Here is a 26,333-nt window from a genome sequence, read left to right on the forward strand (position 1 = left end):
TGCTGAGACCAAAAAAATCAATACCCTTTGGAGAAACAGAGTTCAGAGTATCTACAATATCAATGGACAAAATACAATCTAAAATTACTCTATCTATGAAGAAACAGAGAAATGAGGCTCATATACAAGAGAACAGACCATCAGTGAAGACCAATCCAAGATGATTCTGATGGAATTATCAGACAAGGATTTCAAAGGAGCCGTTATAACTATACTAAAAGATGTACAGAAAATATGCATGTAACGAATAAGAAGATAGGAAATAGCAGAAAAATAATAACTATGAAAAGAACCACATGGAAATCTTCTCTGAAAAAAAATTCAATGGATGGACATAATAACAGACTAGAGTTGGCAAAAGCATCAATGAATTTGAAGACAGCTCCATAAAAATTATCTAATCTGAAGAAAAGAAAGAAAAAAAAATTCGGGGTGGGGGAATGGAACAGGGAATCAGTGATATCTAGGATAATATCGAAAGATCAAACCTAGTTATGATTGGAAGTCTAGAGTGAGGAAAGAAAAGAGACTGGGGTAGAAATAATGTTTTATAATGGCCCAAATTTTACCAGATTTGGTGAAACATATAAATTGACAGATTCAAGAAACTAAGTGAAAGCCACAAAGGATAAACACAATATCTGAAATTACTCCACTAAAACGCACCTCCTCAGAAGTCAGTCTTTGACCCAGCAATTTAAGGTGGCCACCAAATCACAATACATCACATTGAGTTGCGGGTCTGTTTTGAATCACTGCATAGCAGTTATCATTTCCTGATATATTTCCTATTCATTTATTACTGGTTTATTGTCTGTTTCAACAAAAATAGGAGCTCAAAGAGAGCTCAGACTTTGTCCATCTTGTTCAGCCAAACAACGCTTCCCAGCACTAGTGTTTGATAAATACTGGTTGCATGAGTGAAGAAAAGTCTGTGCAGTAACTTTACCTCTGGTCTTAAATTTTGTTTTCCGTGATTTATTATTAAATCTAGGTGTAATATTAATATTTTTATAAGCTGCATCTAAATCTGACCGGAACAGGGAAGTGTATAAACCAACACACCGAGCAGTAGCTACGTGTCAGGTGCCGTTCTGGTGTGCTGCATACACACATGACAACCCTAAGGACAGACACTGCTATCACCCTAACTTTTAGATGAGGAAACCCAGATAGAGTGAAGCAAGACTCCTTGCCCAACTTCAGGCAGCTAATCACCAGCAGTGTCCAAATCCAAATCCAGATGGTCTCAGTTTAGAGCTGGAACTCTTTATCACCATGTTACAGCATATTATAGATATTACAGTTTAGAAAGCAACTGTCCATCTGGCATCCCATTTGGGGCTCTCAATTAGCCTGTGAAATAGCAGGAGATGATTACTAACCTCATTTCATAGATAAGGTAACAGATGCTCAAATATTAAGTCCCCATTCTATGAGCTCAAGTACAGGACAGTGTCTTGGTTCACACTTGTAAGCTCTGGGTCTGACACAAGGTAGATGCTTCAAGGTTTGCTCAGTGACCAGCACCATATCCCACAGCAAGCGAGAGGGCACAGCACAGCTGCACCTAGATCCTAGCTGGGCCTGCTGTCTAGGAGTCAAACAACGGTCAAGTGAAAATACTGATGACGCACACACACCAGCAGCAAGCATATATTAAGTATCCCACGGGCATTACAGGCAACAGACAGTGTAAGAATCAGAGAAGCAAAGCAATCACGGAAGACTGGGACGACTGTACAGACAGGCTTTACTAGAGAATACAGAAACTGACCTTGGCCTTAAACGAAGCAAGGCTTTCCACAAGCCGAGAAAGGGAAACGGCATCCTAGGCTGGGGGAAGGACATAAGGAAAGTAATAAAAAGAAGAACTGGGCTCGGTGGGTTCAGGTAATATTGGTTACTGGAGAAGGTCTACGTGAGACCTTCTCACGTAGACCTTGGTCTACGTGAGAAGGTAGTGAAAGATAAAGACGGAAAGGTAAGCGATAACTAACGCAGAGACATGTGAGTGTTGGAAGAAGCAATTAGGACTTCAGACCACAGGAAAATGGGTAACCACAAAGAGTCTGGGGACACAGAAGAATGGAAATACGATGGACAACATACACATTGCAAGATACCTGACAACAGAGTTTTCTAGGGATCAGGATTATAAAACTAGAAATTTAAAAATCCACTAGGCTGGTGAAACCAAGGAGTCAGAATTACTGATAACTTCCATCTTGGAGGCTGTACTGACTTACACAACTTGTATCTGAAACTCCAAGGTGGATGGTATTGTCGATTAAAGAACACAAAGCAAGTTGCTGAGGAGCCCCGAAGCATTTTCCTCCAAGGGGATAACCTGATAGGCCAGATCCATCACACCAGGCCAGGAGAGAGGAGAGAAGAGCTGCGGAACAAGCCAACGAAGAGAAACTCCGATGTCTAAAGTTCAAATGGAAACACATCAGCAGTAGTCACCACCATACTGGCCAGAAGTGCTTAAGAAATAACTACGTAGGTTGCCCATCTGTTTCATCTACTAAAGGAGATTGCTTTCTCTTTGACAAAGCAGCTGAGTACATGCTGAAATTGGAGAGAAGCTTTTAAGAACACAGGAAAGAAAAAAATTTTTTGACACATCAAGCTGTGAGTCTCGTCCAGATAAAATGCCTGATTCAGACTGAAATAATAAAGTCACTTCGTACTCAGTGGAAGACTTTTGGATTTAGCTTACTTTTTTTTCACATGATGCTAAATGTGCATCATCATTTGATCATTCTTCCTGGAAATACATTAATATAATTTTTTAAATGTAGAAAAATGTCATTTTCATGTTTATCAATAAACCAGGAAAAAAGGGAATATTCTTCCAATTTTCAAAGATACAAAGATTACTCATATCAGCCCTAATTATGCCATGCTTTCTCTGGACCATTTCAAATGTTTTAGGGTAAAGACAGATCATGCTAATAATATTAGCATATGTCATTTCTTAAATATATTTCAATTAATATGTTATCTAATTTCAATTTTAATTTCCTCTTTGACCCTTAAATTATTTAGAAGTTATTTGTTTCCAGGCAGCTAAGGATTTCTTAACTCTGTTATTAAATTTGAGCTTAAGGGGCTTCCCTGGTGGCGCAGTGGTTGAGAATCCGCCTGCCAATGCAGGGGACACGGGTTCGAGCCCTGGTCTGGGAAGATCCCACATGCCACGGAGCAACTGGGCCCGTGAGCCACAACTACTGAGCCTGCGCGTCTGGAGCCTGTGCTCCGCAACAAGAGAGGCCGCGACAGTGAGAGGCCCGCGCACCGCGATGAAGAGTGGCCCCCGCTCACCGCAACTACAGAAAGCCCTTGCACAGAAACAAAGACCCAACACAGCCAAAAAATAAAAATAAATTAAAAAAAAAAAAAAAAAAAAAAAAAAAATTTGAGCTTAAGTCCACCGTGGTCAGAGACCATACTCTGAACAATTTCAATCTTGAAATTTGTAGAAAGTTTTCTTTAGGGTCCAGCATATGATCTATTTTGGTAAATGTTTCATATGTACTTTAAAGAATGCAAAACTCTGTTTCTGCTGGGTCAATTAGGTCAAGTTTATTCATCACTTTATTAAGATCTTCTATATCCTTACTAATTTTTTGTCTGTTTGTTCTACAAGTTCTTGAAGTATGTGGGTGTCCCACTAGGGTTGTACAATTATTTTGTTTTGGATCTTCCTGCCAATTTTTGCTTTAAATATTTTAACCTTCTGTTATTTGTAAGATACAGATGCTGACTCCTCAATCATTATGAAATAATCTCTCTTTATCTCAAAGTAGCACTGCCATGTGCTTTGTCTGATATTAGTATAGCTATACCAGCTTTGCTTCAGTTAGTGTGTATATTACATATCCTCTTCCATCCTTCTGTTTAAAGTATACCACTTCTTTAAAAATTGAATCACTATACTGTACACCTGTAACTTATATAATATTGTACAGCAACTATAGGTTAATCAAAAAATAAAATATCTTAAAATACATAAATAAAGCATCTCACTTATAAGCAGTATATAACATGGTTTTGGTTATTTATCCAGTCTGACAAACTTAGTCTTTTACTGGGAGTATTTAGTCCATTTATATTAAATGTAATCATCAATATTTATATAGATGAATTTATAGTTACCACCTTACTCTTTATTTTCAATTTGACCTCCTACTTTATGTCCACCTTTTATTCTTTTTTTCTTTGCATTAATACAATGTTGTTTTATTCCACATCTCCTCTCTTTTAACATACACATTTTATTCTTTTAAAAGTTACCTTAGAGATTACAATATGCGTCCTTTACAAGTCAATGCAAATTATTATTTTTACTATCCCCAATAATCCTAGAATCTTAAGATATTTTAACTTTATTAACCCCTCTCCTGCCTTTTGTGCTACTCTCATACATTTTAGTTTTACACACACTTTAAACTCTAAAAACATATTATAGTTTTGTATGGTCAACATTCATATATTTCACATACATATTTACTCTTTATGATGTCTTTCATTCCTTCCTGCATTTCCATCTGGGGTAATTTCCCTTCTGCTTACAGTAGCTCCCTTTAGTATTTATGGTAATACAGTTTCACTACTGACAAATTCTCTTGGTTTTTGTCTGAAAATATCTTTATTTCACCTTCATTTTTGAAGGAAGTTTTGGCTGAGGAAAGAATTCTAGGTTGGCAGCTTTTTTCTCTCATTACTTGAAAGATGGCCATTTCATTGTCTGTCTTTCTTTTTTCTTAATCATTTATTTTAATATGTCACAGTCGTTTTGTTCATATTACTGCCCCTTTAAAAATGAGGTGTCTTTTTCTAACCTCTGGTTGCTTTTAAAATTTTCTCTCTGTCACAGGTTTCCACAGTCTTATATTGATGTGCAAAGATTCGTTTCCTCTGTACTCATCCTGCTTGGGGTGTTCTAAGTTTTTTGAATCTGTAAGCTGCTGACTTTCATCATTTTGTAATATTCTTAGTATTATATCTTCAAATACTGCTTCTGTCCCATTCTCTCTCTTCCTTTCTGGGAGTCCAACTTTACATGTGTTAGACCTTTTAGGTATGCCTCACATGTCTCTAATGCCCTTATTTCTTTTTTATATTCTTTTTTCTCTGTATTTCAGTTTGAGATGACCTACTGACCTGCTTCCCTATTCGTTAATCCTGTCTCTCGCATTGTGACAATCTGCTATTGGTTCTAACCACTAGGTTCTAATTTCAAATACTTTATGTTCTAGGATATCTATTTGGTTTTCCACAATACATTCAAATTATGCTGAAACTCTCTATTCCTCCATCTAATTATTTTGTCCATCTTTTTCTCTATTGTCTGGAACATATTTACAGTTATTTTTAGGTACTTGTCAACTAACTCCAATATCTGATTCATCTGTGGGTCTGCTTCTATTGCCTTGTTTATAAGTCATGTGATCTTGCTTCTTAGGTGGAAAATCATTTTTTATTGTATGGTGAAGATTGGAGAGTCTCTATATATTGTTATTTTCTACCTGCAAAAGAGACAGAGAGCTCCCCTTATTCTCTGTTGCACAGGTAGGGAGGGAGTTCATCACCCAACAGGGGGTTGAGCTGGGCTGGTCTGCCCTGCCATTTGTGTAGGACTCAGTCTGCCTCTGGTTGGTCCCTGTTCTAAGGCCTGGGTCTCCATGGAGTTCAATGAGACCTCTGTCTCCTCAGCACTGGATTCAGTTCTGCCCTTAAGAAGTCTTCAGGATAGCTCTTTGGCCCCCCGGCCCACTCAAGCTTCAAAACTTGGCATGTGTCTTGAGCGTGGGACTCATCGTGTTTTGCGGGCTCCTCCAGCTTCGTTGTTTGTTTTTTTTTTAATATGTTTGATGTTATAAGTTTTTAATTGTTTTGCGGGGGGCGGGAGGGTGAGGGTTTGTCTGCACTGCACGGCTATGGGATCCTAGTTCCCTGACCAGGGACTGAACCCAGGCCCTTGGCAGCGAGAGCGCGGAATTCTAACCACTGGACCGCCACGGAATTCCCAGCTTCATCTGTTTTTTACTCCAGATCCAGAAACCTCTTCTGGTTTTTCTGTCTCCCAGAAGCAGCCTCCTGCCAGGGGCCAAAGCTGGATTCTCACCTGCCCACCACACCTGGACCAGCCGCCACCTCAGGTGATAAGTGGTTATGGCTCTTCAGTGGGGTTTTCATCTCTTGCCTGTTCTGTTTTCGGATTCCTGCCACAACAGGTGTACATTTCAATACCGTTTAATACCGCAAGGCTGTGGGAGGTTTCAATGTGTCTTCCAGAAGCTCTTGGCCTGCCTCTTCAGATCCCCTCCCAATGTCCTGCTGGGAAAACCAGCTGTGGGTTTGAGGCCACCCTTTCCCACCAAGTCTCCAATCTGTCACTCTAGTAATGTGTGACCAAAAACCTTTGCTAGTTTCTCTTTCACCCAGTAGCAGCCCCCTGCCTCGGCTTCTGTGTCCAGAATCAGCGTGCTTCTGCAGAAAATAAAATGGCTGGTAATGCTCAGTGCACCTCTGAACGATTCTTCCTCCTCTGGAATCTGAGTCCAACTATTCCTCACTGATTCCAGAACACTACAGAGCTTTAAAAATATGCTTTTTATAGTTGTTGTCAGCATCTCTAAAACTATATCTTGTAGTACTAATTACTTCTGACGAATCTCTAAGATATCTAGTAGTCTTAATATTTCCCAAAGTACAGTTTAAATATGCTTTTGAAATAAAAGCATTGATAAAACAGTCACTTCTTACCTCTTCATAAAACTTCACCTGAGGTACAGCTTCATTAATTTCATTCAAACAAAAATCTTTAAATAGCAAGAAACCTAAAGAAAAAGAATAAAAAATTTCAGGGTGGGCGATGAATGTAAATTTTATCTCACAGGGTGTTTTCAAATTCATTTGTTTCAACCTCTTCCTCCCGTACCCTTAAAATAAAAAAGGGGGTTTCAAGAGGCTACTTAACGCCTAAAAGGAAATAATCCAGGTAAAGTTAAGAGAATCACACACCTGGTGCCCTGCTTTGAGGCCCCTTCTCGCTTGGCAGCCCCCCTCCCACTTTTAAAAAATGCACAATTAACAGTGCTAGTGGTTACCACCACTTAGTGCTACTGGGTACCAGAACAAGTGGAAGATTAACCAAAGAAATCAGAGATACAGGTAATACAGAAGTTGGTAAGAGTCACCATGGAGCTAATAAATGCTACGCCACAGAAACAGAACTACAGCTCCCTTCAGAAAAACAAAAGAAGTACTTTCCTAACCTTTCTAGGCTTTTCTCTCACCACTTATTAGCTCAAGTCCCTCCAAGTCCCTACCAAATACCTCGTGCCAGAGCAGATCACCCATTCCCAGATCCACGCCTCATCTTCAAGCAATCAGTACCTTCTGCCCGGGATACCACCCCCATTGCACAGTGCCTGCTACACAGTGGGAGGCCAATAAATATGTGTTGAAAGAATGTTTGTTTGCATGGCCCTTCCAACATGCCTCTGCCAAAGTGCTCACCCAGGTTAATTATCTGATTTACAAGTCTCCCACCCCAGGACCAAACCCAGTGGTCAGCTCAATGCCTTGCACCTAGTCAAGCCTCAGGGAATGAATGAAGCTGGAGAGGACAAGCTGACACCAGACTGAGGGCAGAGATACTGGAAGATTTCGAAAAGTCAAAAGCAATGAGAAGGTCCAAACAATTAAAGGATTGTTAGGAGAGACAGAAGTCACAGGAAAAAAAAAAAAGTGAAGAAAGACTCACAAAAAGTCTAAAATGTTGGGCAAAGGTAGATCGGAACTCCCCAGGTAGGACAGGAAGGAAGCAGCTTTGAAAAGATTTTCATTCAAGTTAACATAAGAGTTATATAACTTGAGCCTGTCTGTTGTTGCCCCATAAATTCCCCTCCACGCTTCCAGGAACATGACCTTTGAAAATGGTAAATGTTTGTTCAGTGGAACTGGAAGAAAGGTATTTGGACTACTTGGTTAGATTGGCAAGACCAGACTAACAGGGGCTGGGTGCACAGCTCCAGCAGCAGCACGGCCGTGCTCATTCTGTCAAGGGACTGCAGCAGGGCCAACATATGGAGGGAGTAGGGAATTCAAGAAGCAGACGAGTAGGAAGAACTGAAGATGTGAATCTCTACCGATGTGCATGTTAATATTTTTGTTTTAAATAAGAGAAAGGCTGACTTTTTGTTCTCATTCATTTCAAAGTAATTTCCAATTTCCCTTGTCATTTCTTCTTTGGCTCATGAGTCATTCAGGAATGCGTAGTTTAATTTCCAGATATTTGGGGTTTTTTTTTTTTTCAGGTATTTTTGGGATATTGATTTCTGTTTAATTCTGTTGTGGTCAGAGAACACATTCAGTAGGACTTCCAATGCTTTTAAATTTATTGAAACTTGGTTTTGGCCCCAAACTTGGTCCCTCTAGGTGAATGTTTCAAGGGTAGTTGAAAAAAAAAGAAAAACATTATATAGGGTGGAGTGTTTCATTAAACAAAGTCAAAAAGCAATTAGGCCAAGTTGGTTGATAGGCCTGTCCGGGTGCTCCTTACTGAATGTCTATTTATTCTCTCCATTATCGGTGGAGGACTGTTGAAATCCCCACTTGTAAACTGGAAGGGAGGGGAAAGAAAGAAGGAGGAGGATGAAGAAAGGGAGTTGTTTACCTACTTCTTTAATGCAATTTCCATCATCAATGTGTAAGATAAGCCAAAGAATTATTTGGAACATCATATAGGGGGAAAAAAACCAGTATTTTCCTCGTGTCTGTACATAAACTGAAGCATTACTTTCTATCACAGCAGCTGTTAAAATGGGGCAGCCAGAAGAAAGATATTTTGCCTTTTGGATACATCCTAGATCGTTGTGTTCCAGGCTGAATGCAATTTACCTTCATTAGACTTAAATTACATAAAAAAAAATGAAGCATTACTCAGATTAGAACAAAAGCTAAAGGGCATAAAATAAGGAAATAATTTGCCTAACTGGTTCACTTCGTCGGTGCGATGTCTTCAGATTTCAAAGAATAAAAAGTAGTGACCCAACACCTGCTTACTAGGTAACTGTGGAATGTGTTTACCCTTGTTTCTATATTTGAACCACTGCAAGCTGCCTGAATACTGATTAACTTCCGAGTGTATGCAACATCCAGGAAAGGCAAACTATCCCAATTTGCCACTAAAATATTTTGCAAAAATTGGTAGAAAGAATTGTATTATCTTTTATAAAAGATCAATTAAGAACTTTTGAAAGCATTAAATATACGTGGTTTCTATGGGAAATTGAAATATAACCACCTAAAAAATGAAAAAGAGGGAAAGAAGAATATGAAAAAAATCTTGTAAGAAATAATACCTGTCCTAGGTTTTACCAAGGAGATTCAAACACTGGGAAGGAGGATAGACTGCATAACTGCTAAAAGTTCCTACCAAAATCTACTAATTTGACAAAGCATTTACTGAGTGTCTACTAAGAGTCACCATGCTATATGCTGGTGAAGACAGAGTTTTTCCCATAAGAGACTTATGGGTTTGTGTAAGGGGCAGACAACAAAGTAGTAAACAAATGAAATAACTGTAATTTATGGGAAATGATATAAAGTAATTAAATATGATGTTGAGATCAATGATAAAACAGAATGTCAATAAGACCTCTCTGAGCTGTGGGATAAACAAAGTACAAAGCATTTCAGATTAGAAAAGGCCAGAATGCCTAATCTCACACCTTCTATTCAATATTGTGAGGTCTTAGCCAGTGCAATAAGAAAAGGAAATAAAACTTACTAAAATTGAAAAGGAAGAATTAAAACTCATTTTATCCCTAGACAACATGATTAACTATATAACAAATCCTATCTATAAAATAACTACTAGAATATATAAGTGAATTTAGGAAGATCCATAAATGACCATAAAATACAAGGTCATTAGCTAAAAGAATCAATGACATTAGATACACTCACATCACACAGTTTTAAGATGGAATTCTGAAACAAGTCCATTTGCAATAACATCAAAAAAGAACCAATACTTAAGAATAAATAAATAAGAGATATACAATGCCACTAAGTGGAAAACTATATAATATGACTGAAAGATGTTAAAGAAGATCTAAATAAATGGAAAGATATAGTCAGTTCATGGATTGGAAGACTCAGTATTGCAGATGTTAATTCTCCCCAAATTGATCTATGGAGTCAATGCAATCCTAATGATAATCCCCATCGGCTTTTTTTTTTTTTTTTTTTTTGCAGTACGCGGGCCTCTCACTGTTGTGGCCTCTCCCGTTGCGGAGCACAGGTTCCAGACGCGCAGGCTCAGCGGCCATGGCTCACGGGCCCAGCCGCTCCGCGGCATGTGGGATCTTCCCGGACCGGGGCACGAACCCGTGTCCCCTCCATCGGCAGGCGGACTCTCAACCACTGCGCCACCAGGGAAGCCCTCCCCATCGGCTTTTTAAAGAAACTGACAAGCTGATTCTAAAATGTATATGGAAAGGCGAAAAACCTGGAATACCCAAAACACCTTGAGAAAGAAGCAAAAGGTTCAAGGACTTACACTGCTTAATTTCAGGACTCATTATACAGCCATGGTAATCAACACAGTGTGGTACTGGCATAAGACTAAATCATGAAACAGAATAGAGGATCCAGAAATACACTTATATGTGCTCAACTTATTTTCTACAAAGATAGCAAAGCAATTTATTAGGAAAAGGAAGTCTTTTCAACAAATGGTGCTAGAAAAAACTTATATCCAAATGGGAAAAGCAAAAAAGAAAGAAACAAATCTGAAAAAGGCCTACATCCCGTTTATGTATACATTAAAAAAAAAAAAACCTCTTACAAATCAATTTTTAAAACGAAACAACCCAATAAAAGAATGGGCAAAAAATGTGAACACTTCACAAAGGAAGAAATATGACTAGCCAATAAGCACATTAAAAGGGCTCAATACCGTTGGTCATCATGCAAATATAAATTAAATCACTTTGAGATACCACTTCATAACCACTAGAAGGGCAGAGTTCAGAAGACTGACAATATCAAATTTTGGCAACCAGAAGCTTCGTTCGCTGAGAAGCATATATAATGTCTTGGACTCCTCGTGCCTCTGAATCAACAGGCAAAGAGGGGAATTACTATGCTGGCTGGGATGATTGATGGGCTGTGACTCCACAATGGAGGGAAGGGGAAAGAAGGAAGAAGAGAGGAGAAGAATAAAGGAAAGAAGGGGAAGCTCTTCCTTAGCATCAAATACCAACCAAAAACTACAGAAGGAATGAGGGAGTTAGAAAATCAATAGGTGCCAAAACCCGGGGGCAAAAGTTTGATAAGGAACAAAATATTTACACAGTCTCCAGAGTAATCTCCCATAAATTACTTATTACTTACAAAGGGAAAGTAAAGACAGGCCACAGATTTGGAGAAAATATTTGCAATATACATATCTGAGAGAGAACCTGTATCCAAAGTATACAAAGAATTCTCAAAACTCAAAGATGAGAATATAAACAATCCAGTATTTTTAAAAATTGAACAGATTTGAATATTTTCACCAAAGATGATATATAAATGTAAAATAAGCACACGAAAAGATGCCCAACATTGTTAGTCATTAGGAAAATGCAAATTAAAAACACAGTGAGATATCACTATATACTTCTTAGAATAGCCAAAAAAAAAGAGAGAGAGAGACAATGAATGCCATTGCTGACGAGCAGAGGATGTGGAGTAACTGGAACTCTCCTAGACTGCTAGTAGGAATGCAGGCTCATTGGAAAACATTTCTTTAAAGTCAAAATATCCATTTGCCATTCAACCCAAATAATCACACTACTAGGTATTTACCCAACAGGGATGAAAATTTATGTTCACACAAAAATCTGAACACAGATATTTGTAGTAGCTTCATATATAATATCAAAAAACTGGGTATAACCCAACTGTTCTTCAATTGATGGCTAGGTAAACTGTGACGTACCCATACAATGCAACACTACTCAACAAGACAAAGGCATGAACTACTGATACATCCACTATAAGTGAATCTCCAATGCACTGTGCTAAGTGAAAGAAACCAGACCCAAAGGCTACATGCTGAATGAGTCCACTTATGTGTCATTCTGGAAAAGGAGGAACCACAGGAACAACTAGATCAGTGGTTGCCAGGGGTTGGGGTGGGGTGTGGCGGTCAACCATAAAGGGCACTAGAACATTTGTGGAGGTGATGAATTACTCTGTATCTTGACTTTGGTAGTCGTTATACAACTTTATGAATTTGTCAAAACTCACAGAATTGTACATTGTAGATGGTGAGTTTTATTTAAATTATACCTCAATAAACCTGACTCTTCCTGCCACCCCACCAAAAAAAAAAAAAAACTGGTGCTAAAGAAGAAAGAAAAATAAGATTGGGTACATACAACTAAGCCAGGGACAAGGCTCAAAAGATGTTCCTGAATAGTGGCTTTAAGTCGATCACAAATTGGGATCTAAAATTTCCAGAAGCTAATGCCTGATCACCTAACATGGTTGTCAGTCTCTACAGGATGTTCTTCATAAAGCACAAGTTTGTATGGAAGATAAAATCATTCACACACAGAGGCATGGGACTAAAATAAGTAATTACAAAGGTTCTGGGTAACGCAGAGGCTGGAAACAACTACTCTGACACATTCAGGATACACAATAGTCTTTACAAGTGAAAACAAAGGAAATCTGAAATGATAACTAGAAAAGCAAACTCAAAAATACAGAAAGCAAGCATACAGATGTAAACACGGAAAACTCCCACAGGGCACCATGCCCCTCCTAGATGAATAATACTAACTTAAATTCCCACTGAATAATTCTCCCTTTCAGTTCTTCCAAGTCCCAAGAGGAATAAATAAATATAAATCAAAACGAATATTTAGTTAATTATTTTTACCTACTTCATGCAAACCTTATATTTTTTTATTTGACTCTGCTTATCAAACTAGAACTTTCACTTCTCGACTTAAAACTTTACAGAAGGGCTTCCCTGGTGGCGCAGTGGTTGAGAGTCCGCCTGCCGATGCAGGGGACACGGGTTCGTGCCCCGGTCCGGGAAGACCCCACGTGCCGCGGAGCGGCTGGGCCCGTGAGCCATGGCCACTGAGCCTGCGCGTCTGGAGCCTGTGCTCCGCAGCGGGAGAGGCCACAACAGTGAGAGGCCCGCGTACCGCAAAAAGAAAAAAAAAAAAAAAAAGAAAAAACTTTACAGAAGAAAATTAGTAACAAAATGTAGTTGAGGAATATTGTAAATAGGTCTTCTAAATATCCAAATTATCTACCCCACCTCCAATTTAAATTCAGCACATCTCATAATTAATGAGATCACTCATTTAGATAATGGAGAGATTTGGGGCCCTGAATGTTAACAGTCTAGTAGACAAAAGCACAAATGGTAATGAACGTGGCCAAAGAAAAATTCACAGAATGTTCCAAGCAGTTGGCTCTTACTTCAAAAGGGAACAAAGGAAATTGGGACTGGGAGGAAAATGTGAAAATTCAGTGGCAAGAAAAGTATATCTAAACCCTTGCAATAGTTGGATTACTTTCAGCCTTTACCAACATTATGAAATGATGGAAAAGAAAAAAATTTCTGGCTATGCACCATGCCAATACTCTTTCCAGACTGGGGTCAACTGTTTTCATTTATAACAATTTAATGCACATCTAATAGTAAACGAACAAAACGACAAAATAAAGTGAGATTTAAAATAACTTAAAATAGAAGTATTATTCCAACAATCCACCTGATTTATATTTCCCAAAGACGTCTCAAAGAACAATGATTAAAGCTGGCAGTATGGAAATTAGGGTATGTGTGTACATCACAGATTAAACATGGCCAGGACAAAGTGGGGAAGGTGTGTAAAACACACTGGGTCTAACCATAATTTTAACAAGGAAGAAACACAATAACAACCAACGAATTAATGCATGTGTGTTCACTTGGTGATAATTCATGACGCTATGCACTTGAACTTGAGCCCTCTTCTATACATATATTCCATTAAAGGTTTATTTAAAACAAAAGAGAATCAACCAATACGTTTTTTGTTTGTTTGTTTTTGGGTTTTTTTGGCTGCATTGGGTCTTCGTTGCTGCGCACGGGCTTCCTCTAGTTGTGGCGAGCGGGGGCTACTCCTCGTTGCGGTGCACAGGCTTCTCGTTGCAGTGGCTTCTCTTGTTGCAGAGCACGGGCTGTAGGCACACGGGCTTCAGTAGTTATGGCTCACGGGCTCTAGAGTGCAGGCTCAGTACTTGTGCACGGGCTTAGTTGCTTCTTGGCATGTGGGGTCTTCCCGGACCAGGGATCGAACCCATGTCCCCTGCATCGGCAGATGGATTCTTAACCACTGCACCATCAGGGAAGCCCAACCAATAAGCATTTATGTCATGGTGCTATAAGTGTAAATAAAGGGGTTCTCAGAGCAATTGCAATCTGATTGGAGGTACTGATAGACATACATAAAAGATAATACCTAACTACGTTGCATTAGTTAAGTGCCACACTCGCTTTGCAGGGAGAGATGCATTGCTTCCTAGGTAACAGCACGGCCACCTCAACGTTCGTCCAGTCTCCTTTCCCATTCATCCTGCATGCTGCTGCCTAGATCTGACCATGCTGCTCCCTTGCTTTTGAACTCATCATTGCACAGAACACTGGATAAGACCCAGCCTCTAACATCTGCACTGCAATGCACGCCCCGCTCTGCCCCACACCTCCCCAGAGCTACAGCGCCCACCCGCCCGGCACGGCCGGACGCAAGTGAAGGCACAGAGGCCTGTTGAGTGACCTGCGCTTCACTCAACATGCCTCTGTGCCTTCACACACGCTCCTCACTCCACCTGAAACAGACTCTCCTTCTCAGCACCAGCTCCCTTCTTGCCAACCACCTCTCTACCCGCTTCCCCACCCCCACCCTTCTCATCCCCTCCAGACTTGACCTGGTTAACACCCACTTTACCTTCAGGACCTCAACTGAGCATCACGTAACGCAGTAAAATTCGAAGAGCTCCCCAGCCCAGCCAGGTGGAGGAGCTATCCCTCTTCTGTGCTCCCACGGCCCTGGGTCCTTAGTGCTTTCAAGGCCACTAACTCGCAACTATCTCTTTTTATCTTATGAATGGACAAAATGGCTCAAAGTTGTAAAAATAAATTAAAAAGGTATAAAATGAAAAGTTTCCTTCTGGTCCATGTCCTTCATCTTCCCAGTAGCGCACCCACCACCATCACCCCCAAGGTAATGGCTATTACTGGTTCCTTGTATCTTTTCGGGGAAGTGATGTGTGTTACTTCTTGGTCAGGTGCTAAGAAATCCGTGTGATTCCTTCACCCAGCTCGATGCAGGAAACTCCGCAGTCCTAGGGACACCAGCGCCACAACATGGCAAGAGCTTGGCACATGGAGGGGGGCCTCCCGCTAACCCTGCACCGCTACAGATGAGAGAGACACTCTCATGTGTGGGTCTCTGTTATAGGCGCTGCGTTACCTCCTAACACAGCACAAAGGCGCAAAGACGAACTCTTATTTCCTACCATACTGTTTCCGTCAGCCTGTTTTTCATAACTCGAGACCGTGGAGATCTTTCTATACTAGTCACGAAGAGCTACCTGGCCGCTCCTTACCGCTACATTATTCCAGCGGATGGAATGTCAGAAGTTACGTAACTTGTTCCCTAATGGTGAACATTTGGGCTGAAGGAAATATTTTGCTTTTACAAAATTGCTGCAATAAATAACCCTCTCCGTACCTCATTTCTCATGTGTTCAAGCCTATTTGTAGGATACATTCCTCCGAGTGAAACTCCTGAGCCAACGGTTATATAGACATTCTGGTATTTTAATACACCCAGCCAAATTAGCCCCATCCGAGCAGTACCTGTTCATACACCCACCGGCAATGCATCAGCTCCTGTTTCTAAACCCACGGCCATACAAAAGTGTGTTATTAAACTTCCGGATCTTGTGACAAGTTGAAAGATTAAGAAAAATAATAATAGTTCGGAGTAATTTGCGCTTTGCCAATCTTTAATCAAGCTGAAAATCTTTTCATATGTTTAAGGTTCCATTTTCACCCTGGGTTACAGGTCTTTGCTCACAAGCACGTCCAGGGCCTTCTGTATTGAGGTTTGCTACTCAGCACCGCTGCTCAAGGAATCCTTCGGGCCCTCCACCTCTTGGGTACTGGTCCTGTCGGCGTGATCAATGTGTCCATTTCTTGTTCCTTGTCCGTTCCTGGCGTTCAATGGCAATACTTCTAGTGTCTCCCCATTAAACGTGACGCCGGCCTTGGGAATACTCAGTGGCATAGTGTTAAGAAAGGCTGCGCCTATAACGATGTCACCGAGGAGTTGTTTACTCAGGGGCTCTGGGAGGGAAATGGCCTGCTCGTGTGTGGTTTTCTCTCTAATCCTCAGCACAATGGCCAGTTCTCAATCGGCTCAATAAACATTTGATAAATTTACTAGGGGAAGATCAGTATGGCTCGCGCTATAGTCACAGATGGTTCCTGGAGGAAGTGAAGTACAGGCCAGGTTGTGGAGAGATTAATGGGCTACAGAGTCGAGAGAAAGAACAAGTGGCCAGAGACAGGAAATTTCCATGGAGATAAGGAAGGAGTGAGGCTTTGAATCTGGACACAGCACGTTCCTACGGGGAAAAGGTGGAAGGAATGCTTTATCCCACCACCGAGGCTTGAATGGGCGGGGGGAGATGGGCTTCATCCAGCAGGCCAAGGGATCCGTCTAGAAGAATCCCAGTGCTAGGTATTTCTCAGTTACACAATGCTTCGCGTGTGCTCAGAGCTTCGGAATGCCAAAGAGCCTGCTGGGGAATAGTTTTTAATATAAGTGGGCAATTGTTTCATGAAAAGTTAAACTCAGCTCTCAAATCCGGGGCGGAGGATTTTAGAGCGGGGCCTCTTTCTTCTCCACACGGCAAAGCTGAATCCTTCTTCCTTCCTCTTCCTTGGAATGCTCATCTGCCACCGAGTCTGTCCCCAGATGACCCTTTCATCCTCATCCCATCCCTGAAGCCGACCCATAACAGGTACAAAGTGTTGACCCCTATGTGTTAACAGTGCCTGCCTACCACCTGGCTCTCAATATTTCTACCGGAATGTGAAGATGTCAGCAAAAGCCTTCGAGGCTCAAAAAAGTAGAACCTTGATAGCGGAACACCAGGTGATGACAGTGCCACAGCCAACCCTCTGGGGCAAGAAGGCCCACGGGCCGCTGTGGCGGCGCCTCCAGTGACTGGTGGCTGGAGTGGGCTTGTCATATCTTGACGTGAAATCTCATGACTATGAAATGATTTCTTACTAGAGCAATGGGTGTTTCTGATTATTTAGTCCAAATGCATTTTAACTTGTAGCCATTTGTTAATTAAATGACATAGGTATGTTTAAGTTTGTTAATTAAATGACACAGCTATGTTTAAAAGTTAGATGGTGCGTTTATGTGTTGTAATTTTGTACGCTCGGGGCCTTATACCTTCTGCCAGGAGTGGGGATGTGGCGGTGGGAAGTCCCTTCCACCCTCTGTGCATGACGGGGACAAGCACCCCGCTGCTCTCCCGCGAACACAGCTGCCCAACTGGGCCCCCTATTCCTGTGGGTGCCCATGCTAACACTCGTGCCAGCAGTGCACAGATGCCCACGAGGGCCACGACGGAGGTGATGGACAGGACACTGGGTGTATCATTGGTGGGCCACGACTTCACCCCTGGAATGCTCTCCTCATGCTGAGAAAATAATCACAGAATATATAGCTATACTCCTACTGTTTACACAAAATGCTACAAATAAGAGTTTTACAGTAATGGCAGTTGAAAGGATTTCACGCTGAAGCAAAAAGACAAAAAAAAAGAAGAGTCACTTCCTCTGGTGTATAAAATACTGAACTAGATGCTTTCTAGTCACAAAGAGGAAAACAGCATCAGAGGTTATCTTTGGTCTCAAGGAATTTGGATTCCAGTTAGAGAAACCGCACCGAAGAGGCACCTGGAAATCCTGCATTTGCCACAGGAAGTGCCAAATAAATGGCTCATAAAGAACATCAGAAAATGGACTGTTCATGGTTCAGCTAATCCCTGAATGGCTGGATCTTTCGTTGTTGTTTTTTGAGGGTTTTTGGCCGTGACGCACGGCATGTGGGATCTTAGTTCCCCGACCGGGTTATCAAACCCGCACCTCTCCCCGGCAGAGGAAGCACAGTGTCTTAACCACTAGACCACCAGGGAATTCCCAAATGGCTGGATCTTTGAGAAAAGCACAGGCCAGAAGGCGGTGTCCCACAGAGGGAGACAGAGCGTAAGACTCATCGGTGGAGTATATGCTAGAAGAAAAAGACAAAGAAAAAAAAGACTGAGGCCAGTGTGGGTGACTTGAATGACAGTAACAAGAGGGACTTTGTCCTGCAGTGGGGCTTTAGGACAGGTATAGAGCATGAAGGTGACGTGATGACACGGTGTTTTCAATGACCCCGTTCACTTCATCTTTCTGTGCATTGACTAGTTCCTTTCCTTTCATAGTTTTGAATAGTTTAAGGAAATATACTTTATAGAATGTATTCATTCCCCTAAGTCAGGGGTCCCAACCCCCAAGCCATGGACCAGTACCGGTCGAGTGAGCGAAGCTTCATCTGTGTTTACAGTCGCTCCCCATCACCTGCATTACAGCCCGAGCTCCGCCTCCGGTCAGATCAGCGGCGGCATCAGATTCTCATAGGAGCGGGAACCCTACTGTGAACTGTGCACGCGAGGGATCCAGGTTGCGTGCTCCTTACGAGAATCTAATGCCTGACGACCTGCGGTGGAGCTGAGGCGGCGATGCTAGCGCTGGGGAGTGGCTGCAGATACAGATTATCATCCGCAGAGAGGTGTGACTGCATAGAGACCATGATAAATCAACTGCTTGCAGACTCATATCAAAACCCTATCCGTGAGCGACAAGAGAAACAAGCTCAGGGCTCCCACTGATTCTGCATTATGGTGAGCTGTATGATTATTTCATTACGTATTACAATGTAATAATAATAGAAATAGAGTGTACAATAAATGTAATGCGCTTGAATCATCCCAAGACCATCTCCCTCCCACCCCGCTCCAGTCCACGGAAAAACTGTCCTCCGTGGAACCGGTCCCTGGTACCAAAAAGCTTGGGGACCGCTGTCCTAAATTATAGAAACTAAGTATACTATCCCCTAAATGGCCTTTGAGTTCTCCTTGAGTCTTCTTTTTCCCACACTCCCCACATTCACTAGCTGACCTGTTAGGTTTTATCTTCAGAATAAATCCCAATCCACCCCCTTCTTGCATCTCCACTGTCCTCGTCTGATGTAAGCCAGCACCGCCAACTTCCTGGATGGCGGCAGCCTCCAAATTCATCTCCCTGCTTCCACTCTCCCACTTTTGACTTGGATAATTCATTCGCCATAAAAAGGCTGGAATGATCCTTAAAACAAATCGGACATGGTCAAAACCTACCAGAGCTTCCCATTACACGTAAAATAAAACCCTGATTCCTGCCCACCTCTCTCTCTGCCTACCTTGGCCTCTGGCTGATTCTGGAACCTGCTGTGTTCTTTCCTGCCCCTGCTGATTACCATGCTGTTCCCTATGCCAAGAATGCTGTTCCTTCTTGGCTGAGAACGCTCTTCCACCTGATTGATCCTCACGGGGCTCCTTCTTTCTCAAAACCAATCACTTCTTCAAATCACTTCCTCAAAGAAACATTCGCTAAATAACTAATTTAAGCAATAACCCAGTCAGTCTCTTTCTTGTCACCTGCTTTCATTACCCACTTATCCCTGATAAGATGCTTAGACCCGAATCATATTCATGACACCCCAGAGTCAGATGGTTCCCCACACCCCACCCATGGTCAGTACACCCTAGACTCTGGCTCCTGTGGGAGGCAACAAGCTGGGTGGTTTTCACCAACTCTTTGTGCTAAGGTTCCCTGGTTTCCTGATCGGCAAAACAAAAGGACTGGGATAGATAAAAATCTAATGATTCATTTAAGCTTAGTACTCTGTGGTTTCATGAATTAAACTGGGGTCGGTTTTATTTCATTCTTTTTTGCTGTTGCCCTTATTGCTATTTTGACAGATGGAGACGGGGGAAAACACATAAAGAAAAGAAAAAACGAGAAAAGGAAGAAAGGTGGGAGGCAACAAAGGAGAAAGAGAAGGTGGAGAGAGGATGAGGGTTTTTTTGAAACCACTTCTTGTGGGAAATTAATTGTGCTGCTTTGTCCTGGCAAGAAGGAGCTATTTCAGGAAGAAAACAACCACTTCATACATGGAAGTTTCAGCACTAGTTAACCTGAACTCTACTGCTGTCGCCTAAGGGGTTTCATCTATTTACATCATCAGCTCAGATAGTGAGCGAGGGCCTGAGCTCTGGAGAGGGGCAGACCCCAACTCTGTAAGGTCAATTTCAGTTCAGCCATCACTGTTTACAAGATGCCAGGCAGGTGAGAAGCATCTTCACCTCTGAGTGCAGGTCCTCTCACCTGTAAAATGGGGCTGATGCCAACCTCGGCATGGGGTCATTTTGAAGACTAAATAAGATCTGTAGTGGGGGGGGGGGGCTTCCCTGGTAGCGCAGTGGTTGAGAGCCCGCCTGCCGACGCAGAGGACACGCGTTCCGGTCCGGGAAAATCCCACATGCCGCGGACCGGGCTAGGCCCGTGAGACATGGCCGCTGAGCCTGTGCGTCCGGAGCCTGTGCTCCGCAACGGGAGAGGCCACAACAGTGAGAGGCCCGCGTACCGCAAAAAAAAAGGATCTGTAGGGGAATTCCCTGGTGGTGAAGTGCTTAAGAATCCACCTGCCAGTGCAGGGGACACGGGCTCGAGCCCTGGTCCGGTAAGATCCCACATGCTGCAGAGCAACTAAGCCCGTGCACCACAACTACTGAGCCTGTGCTCTAGAGCCTGCGAGCCACAACTACTGAAGCCCACATGCCACAACTACTGAAGCCCACGTGCCTACAGCCTGTGCTCTCCAACAAGAGAAGCCACCACGATGAGAAGCCCGCGCACCACAACGAAGAGCAGCCCCCGCTCGCTGCAACTGGAGAAAGCCCGGGCACAGCAACGAAGACTCAATGCAGCCAAAAATAAGTAAATAAATAAATTTTTTTAAAAAAACACACACATAAGATGATTTTTTTAAAAAAAGGAACTGTATGTAGAACACTGAGTACCTAAGGGCTTGATTATGGGCTGTTACCATTCAAACGGTACTGATACAGAACTTTTCAAAGCTTCTGCTTCTGAGGTTTACACGTGCTGCTATGCGTAAGCCAGAAACTGATCATCACCATCTTTACATCACTTTGTGAAGTTATAACAATGGTGTTATGCATCTAGGGTTTTACAGGTAGTCCCAATTTCACATATTTAACACACTCTCCTGCCAAGAACCAAATACTTTACTTCAAAAATAAAATTACACTTCAGAACATAATATGGTAACCAGAGCCGGACTTAAGTTCCCACAATAACAACCAAAAAAACTGGACAAGATATATGAAGTAACTGTTTTCAGACACAGAAGGGGCTATAGTCCCTGAAAGAAGGGAAGCAAACTAGGAGGACCCCAGGCTGGGTCAGCTCTTGGCCTGGAGGTACTTTCTGAAATGTGGTGCTGGGAGGGGGACCCAAGCAGACCATGGTGGTCCTGCCGAGGCAAAGGCACCAGGAGTTCACAGAACACGAGGTGCCTGGAAACACCAGAAAAATAAATGAAACGAAGAGCTATATAGCTATTATAAGCCAGTGGTGATGACAACTTACTAGGATATACCCAATCCAAAAGAAGACTGGAAAAGAAAAATGCAACAAGGAAACAAATAATACATGTGAGATTTAAATCAAACTAAATTGGTAATTATTTAAGTGTAAATGGTCTAAATAGTCTAATTACAAGGCAGAGATCAGAGAATAGACATACCATGCAAACACTAATATCAAGAAAGCTCGAGTGATTATAACAATATTAGACAAAGTAGACGTCAGAACAAATATATTATTACCAGGAAAGACTTCTCATCATGATAAAAGTGGTAGATTCATCAAGATGACATAACAATCGTAATGCGTGTGTACTGGGAATTCCCTGGCAGTAAGTGGTTAGAGGTCCATGCTTCCACTGCAGGGGGCACAGGTTCGATCTCTGGTCGGGGAACTAAGATCCCACGAGCTGCATGGTACGACCAAAAAACCAAAAAGATCTGTGTGTCCCTATCACAGGAGATGCAACAATGCATCTCCTAGGCACTTACCAAAGAGAAATGACAGCGTCTGTTCACAACAAGACTTGATTAAAATTTCCATAGCAGCTTTACTCGTAATTTCCCTGAACTGGAAACAACCCGATGTGCATGAAAAGTGAAGTGTGTTAATAAGTCCGTACACTGGAACACTATTCGGCAATAAAAGAAACAAAAATCCCGACACAAGCAACAGGATAAACGAACCTCAAGGAAGAACATCGTGCCGAGGCAAAGGGGCCAGACACAAGCATAGGATTTGATTCTACTGATAGGATGTTCTAGAAAAGGCAAACATAATCTACTGTGACTGGAAGCAGAAGCAGATCAGTGGTTGCCTGGGGCTGGGATGAGCTGTTTAGAAATGGGCAAGAGTATACTTTTTAAAGTGATGGAAATAGTCCATATATGGATTGTGGTAACAGGTACGCGGGTGTACCCTTTTGTCAAAACTCAAACTCTATACTTAAATTGGATGTATTTTATTGTGCTTTATACCTCAGTAAAATTGCTTTTCAAAAGAACAAGAGCATATAGCATATTTATCAGTAAACAAAGAAAAATTAAGTAACAACTGGATCCTTAGGTATGTGGCATCTCAAGAGAAGGAAATCAGGCATATTCTGAAAGAGATAAGCTAATATTCTGAAAGAGATAAGCTAAACAGTAACAGTAGAAGAAAAGGGCCCAAATCAATGTTCCCAGTAAGCTATCCCATTTGAAGTTCTTTTCCATCACCAATTCTGAACCCACTTCTTGGTTTAAAAGTAGAAGCCACAAAACAAACCTAATTTCAATCTTCTGAAATAGTCATAGATTATATGGTAAGCAAATCAATTCTGAAAGAGCAAACTTTGAAGACAATGAATTAAAAAAAAAAAATCAAAGCAGTAAAATATTTCCAGTAAGAAATAAAAAAAAAGATTTCTTTGGAGAGTAAGTGCAGCTTACAAGGGAAGAAAGAAGATTTGCTTCTTGAAGAAGCTGTCCTAGCTGCTCTCACTGTGTTCTACTGTTATAAACAGTCTCTTTGAGGGACTAAAGCAATTCTCTCTGCCCCCACCTCCACACTTTTCTGGGATTTCTCTTGGAAACCAAATCACAAGAATCTTCTCTGTTCATCAGCGAGCAGAGTTGGGACAAAGCTCCGAACTTTAAGGCTGACCTAAAAGCGTCCTGTAGAACACAGAGGAGGTGCGACAATACTCTTCAGCAGATGGCCCGCTGTGCAAAGCAAGCAAGTCACCTTAATTCCGAGATGCATGAACACAGGCATCGCCCTACACCCTCAGGCTCTTGTCTGAGCCTTTCTTTCACCTTCTGGCTCCAACTGAACCCAACCACATGGTACCCCGCAAGCCTCTGTGCCTCCCACCCACTTTTGTACCACAACACAATTCATTGCAAATCTATCCTCCCATCTTCAGATGACTTCTCACCACCTCCACTGCTGGCCGCTGGTCCCAAAGCCGGGATCATCTCTTGCCGACGCGCTGCAGCATCTCCTGCTTCTTGCTTCCACAGCACCTAGACAATGCTGCGTGAGCACTTGAGTCAGGGTGTGCCGCCCCAGTGCTCAAACCTTCCTGTGTCCCATCCCATGACCAGTAAAAGCGGAGAGCCTCATGATTGCCTAAAAAGCCTCGCCAACCACCCCCCACTTGTCTCGCGGTCCCCCGCACTCAGCCCCTTGGCTGCAGCCTCCTTGCTGTTCCTCCACCACGTGGTTCCAGTCTTAGGGTCTCTGTCCTGCTGAGCCCTCTGCCTGGATCCACTTCCCCCCAGTACACAGGGGCTCAGCCCTCACATCTCCCCAGGACGCTGTTCAACCGTCCCTTTATAAGTGGTGCCTTCTCCAAACACCCTATTTGAAACTGCCGCACACACCGGCAAGCCCTGCCCCCCTTTGGCCTCTACAATTCTCCACGACGTTTACTACTGTGCGGACAGTGTGTATTGGTTGGTCTGTCTCCCCCCGTAGAATGTTAGCTCCAGGGACTGCGGGGGGGCCCGGGTTCGATCCCTGGTCAGGGAACTAGATCCCACATGCCGCAACTAAGAGTTCGGATGCTGCAACTAAAAGATCCGACACGCCACAACTAAGACCCGGCGCAGCCAAATAAATAATTAAATAAATATATTAAACAAAGAATGTTAGCTCCATAGGGGCACCCATAGCAGTACTATTCACGGATGCATGGTACACAGTGAAATTTACTGAATGAATGACTGAATTTTTAGTAGATTTCAAACAAAGCCCGTGAACCACCTCACAGCGTATCTCTACATTTCCTGATCTTGACTTTGATTAGAAGTAGGAATACTAAAATAAATCAAAGATAATGTATAAAACCCTCAGAAAAGGTATTTCCCAAAGGGCTAAAGCCAGGGGAGATTATGACAGTTCACTGCCACCTGGAATTTCAGGCGTTTGGGGCTCCTAAAATCCTAAAACCGCTCAATCATCCCTCTACTGTCAGCTCAAAAAGCTGATGGTCAACTTTTCCAGTAGAGGTCATGTTGCCTAGGTCCTTAGAACTCTCCAGGAATATATATTAAGACCCCAGCTTTGCTAATATTGCTACAGCATGTAGTATTTTCCCTTAATTATGTGGATCCTGGCAACGAGACAGCTACAAAGCTGAGTCAGTTGCAGATGTTGGCTGATTGGCTAGACTTTCCTTTTGGCTAAGAGTGGTTTCCCCACACTTGCCGTGGGATCTAAACTCATGGGTCTGAAACAACACCAGTAGCCCCTTCCAAGAATTTCGGAGACTTCTGGGCAGTAGTAAACACTCCTTACAGCTGTCTGATACTGGCATGCCAGAGGTCTGTGGGTTTCACATCCATCCTTTTGCAGAGTGAGCTGGTGGCAGGTAGAAAGTCCTCTGTGGCCTGATGCTAGTCTCCCCTCTGTGCCTTTTTGTTTAATAAGACCTTTCCAATGGAGCACTTAAAATATATTAGATTCTCAATGTCTCATTCAACAAAGCACATAAATAAAGCGGAGACCTGCTACGGAAAGATCTTTGTGCACTGCCCCCAAATTCTGGACTTTAGTATCATGATATATTAACTAGGAATTGTATAGTTTATATGTTTTAAAAAAAAACAAAACTCCAGCACTATTTACAATAGCCAAGACGTGGAAGCAGCCTAAATGTCCGTCCACAGATGAATGGATAAAGATGATGTGGTATATATCAATATATACACAATGGTATATTATGCAGCCATAAAAAAGAATGAAAGAATGCTATTTGCAGCAACATGGATGGACCTAGAGATTATCATACTAAGTGAAGTGAGTCAGAGAGAGACAGATATTATATGACATCACTTATACGTGGAATCTAAAAAAATGATACAAATGAACTGATTTACAAAACAGAAACAGACTCACAGACATAGAAAACAAACTTATGGTTACCGAAGGAGAAAGGTGGGGAGGGATAAATTAGGAGTTTGGGGTTAACAGATACACACCATTATATGTAAAATAGATAAACAACAAGGATCTACTGTACAGCATAGGGAACTACATTCAATATCTTGTAATAACCTATAATGGAAAAGAATCTGAAAAAGAATATACATATATGTATAACTAAATCACTTCGCTGTACACCTGAAACTAACACAACATCCTATCAACTATACTTCAATTAAAAAAAACCCCAGATGCATGCTCATTTCCCCACTAACTTCTCCCGGTGACAGACAGAAAACAGCAGTTGTGAAGTGCCTACCTCCTACTCAGGCTCTGCTTTTTGGGGAATGGGCAACCTTGGTCACATTATTTTAACTAGCACAGAAAACACTAGTTTAGTACACAGGTGGCCATCACTGTCTTAAACCAATAGTAATTCCCATCCATCACGGGCTCAGAAGAGCTCAGGGAAAATTCAGTAGCAACCACCTAAAAGATCAGAGAGAGAGTTGCCAGCCTGCAGATCAGGGGTTTGGTGGTCACATGCCAGGGTTCCTACAGTTCTAGT

The 26,333-nt window shown here is 42.1% G+C and overlaps 1 protein-coding gene across 1 annotated transcript in view; it reads right to left on the bottom strand.

The window, feature by feature from the left end:
* Window positions 1-26,333, bottom strand: part of GRK3 (G protein-coupled receptor kinase 3) — a 121,314-nt gene that overhangs the window by 56,890 nt on the left and 38,091 nt on the right. Inside the window, exon 3 of the mRNA XM_065889313.1 lies at window positions 6,778-6,851. Coding sequence (XP_065745385.1) covers window positions 6,778-6,851 — 74 coding nt within the window. The remainder of the gene's footprint in view (window positions 1-6,777; window positions 6,852-26,333) is intronic.

The sequence above is a fragment of the Phocoena phocoena genome, chromosome 13 (assembly GCF_963924675.1).
Source record: "Phocoena phocoena chromosome 13, mPhoPho1.1, whole genome shotgun sequence".
NCBI lineage: Eukaryota > Metazoa > Chordata > Mammalia > Artiodactyla > Phocoenidae > Phocoena > Phocoena phocoena.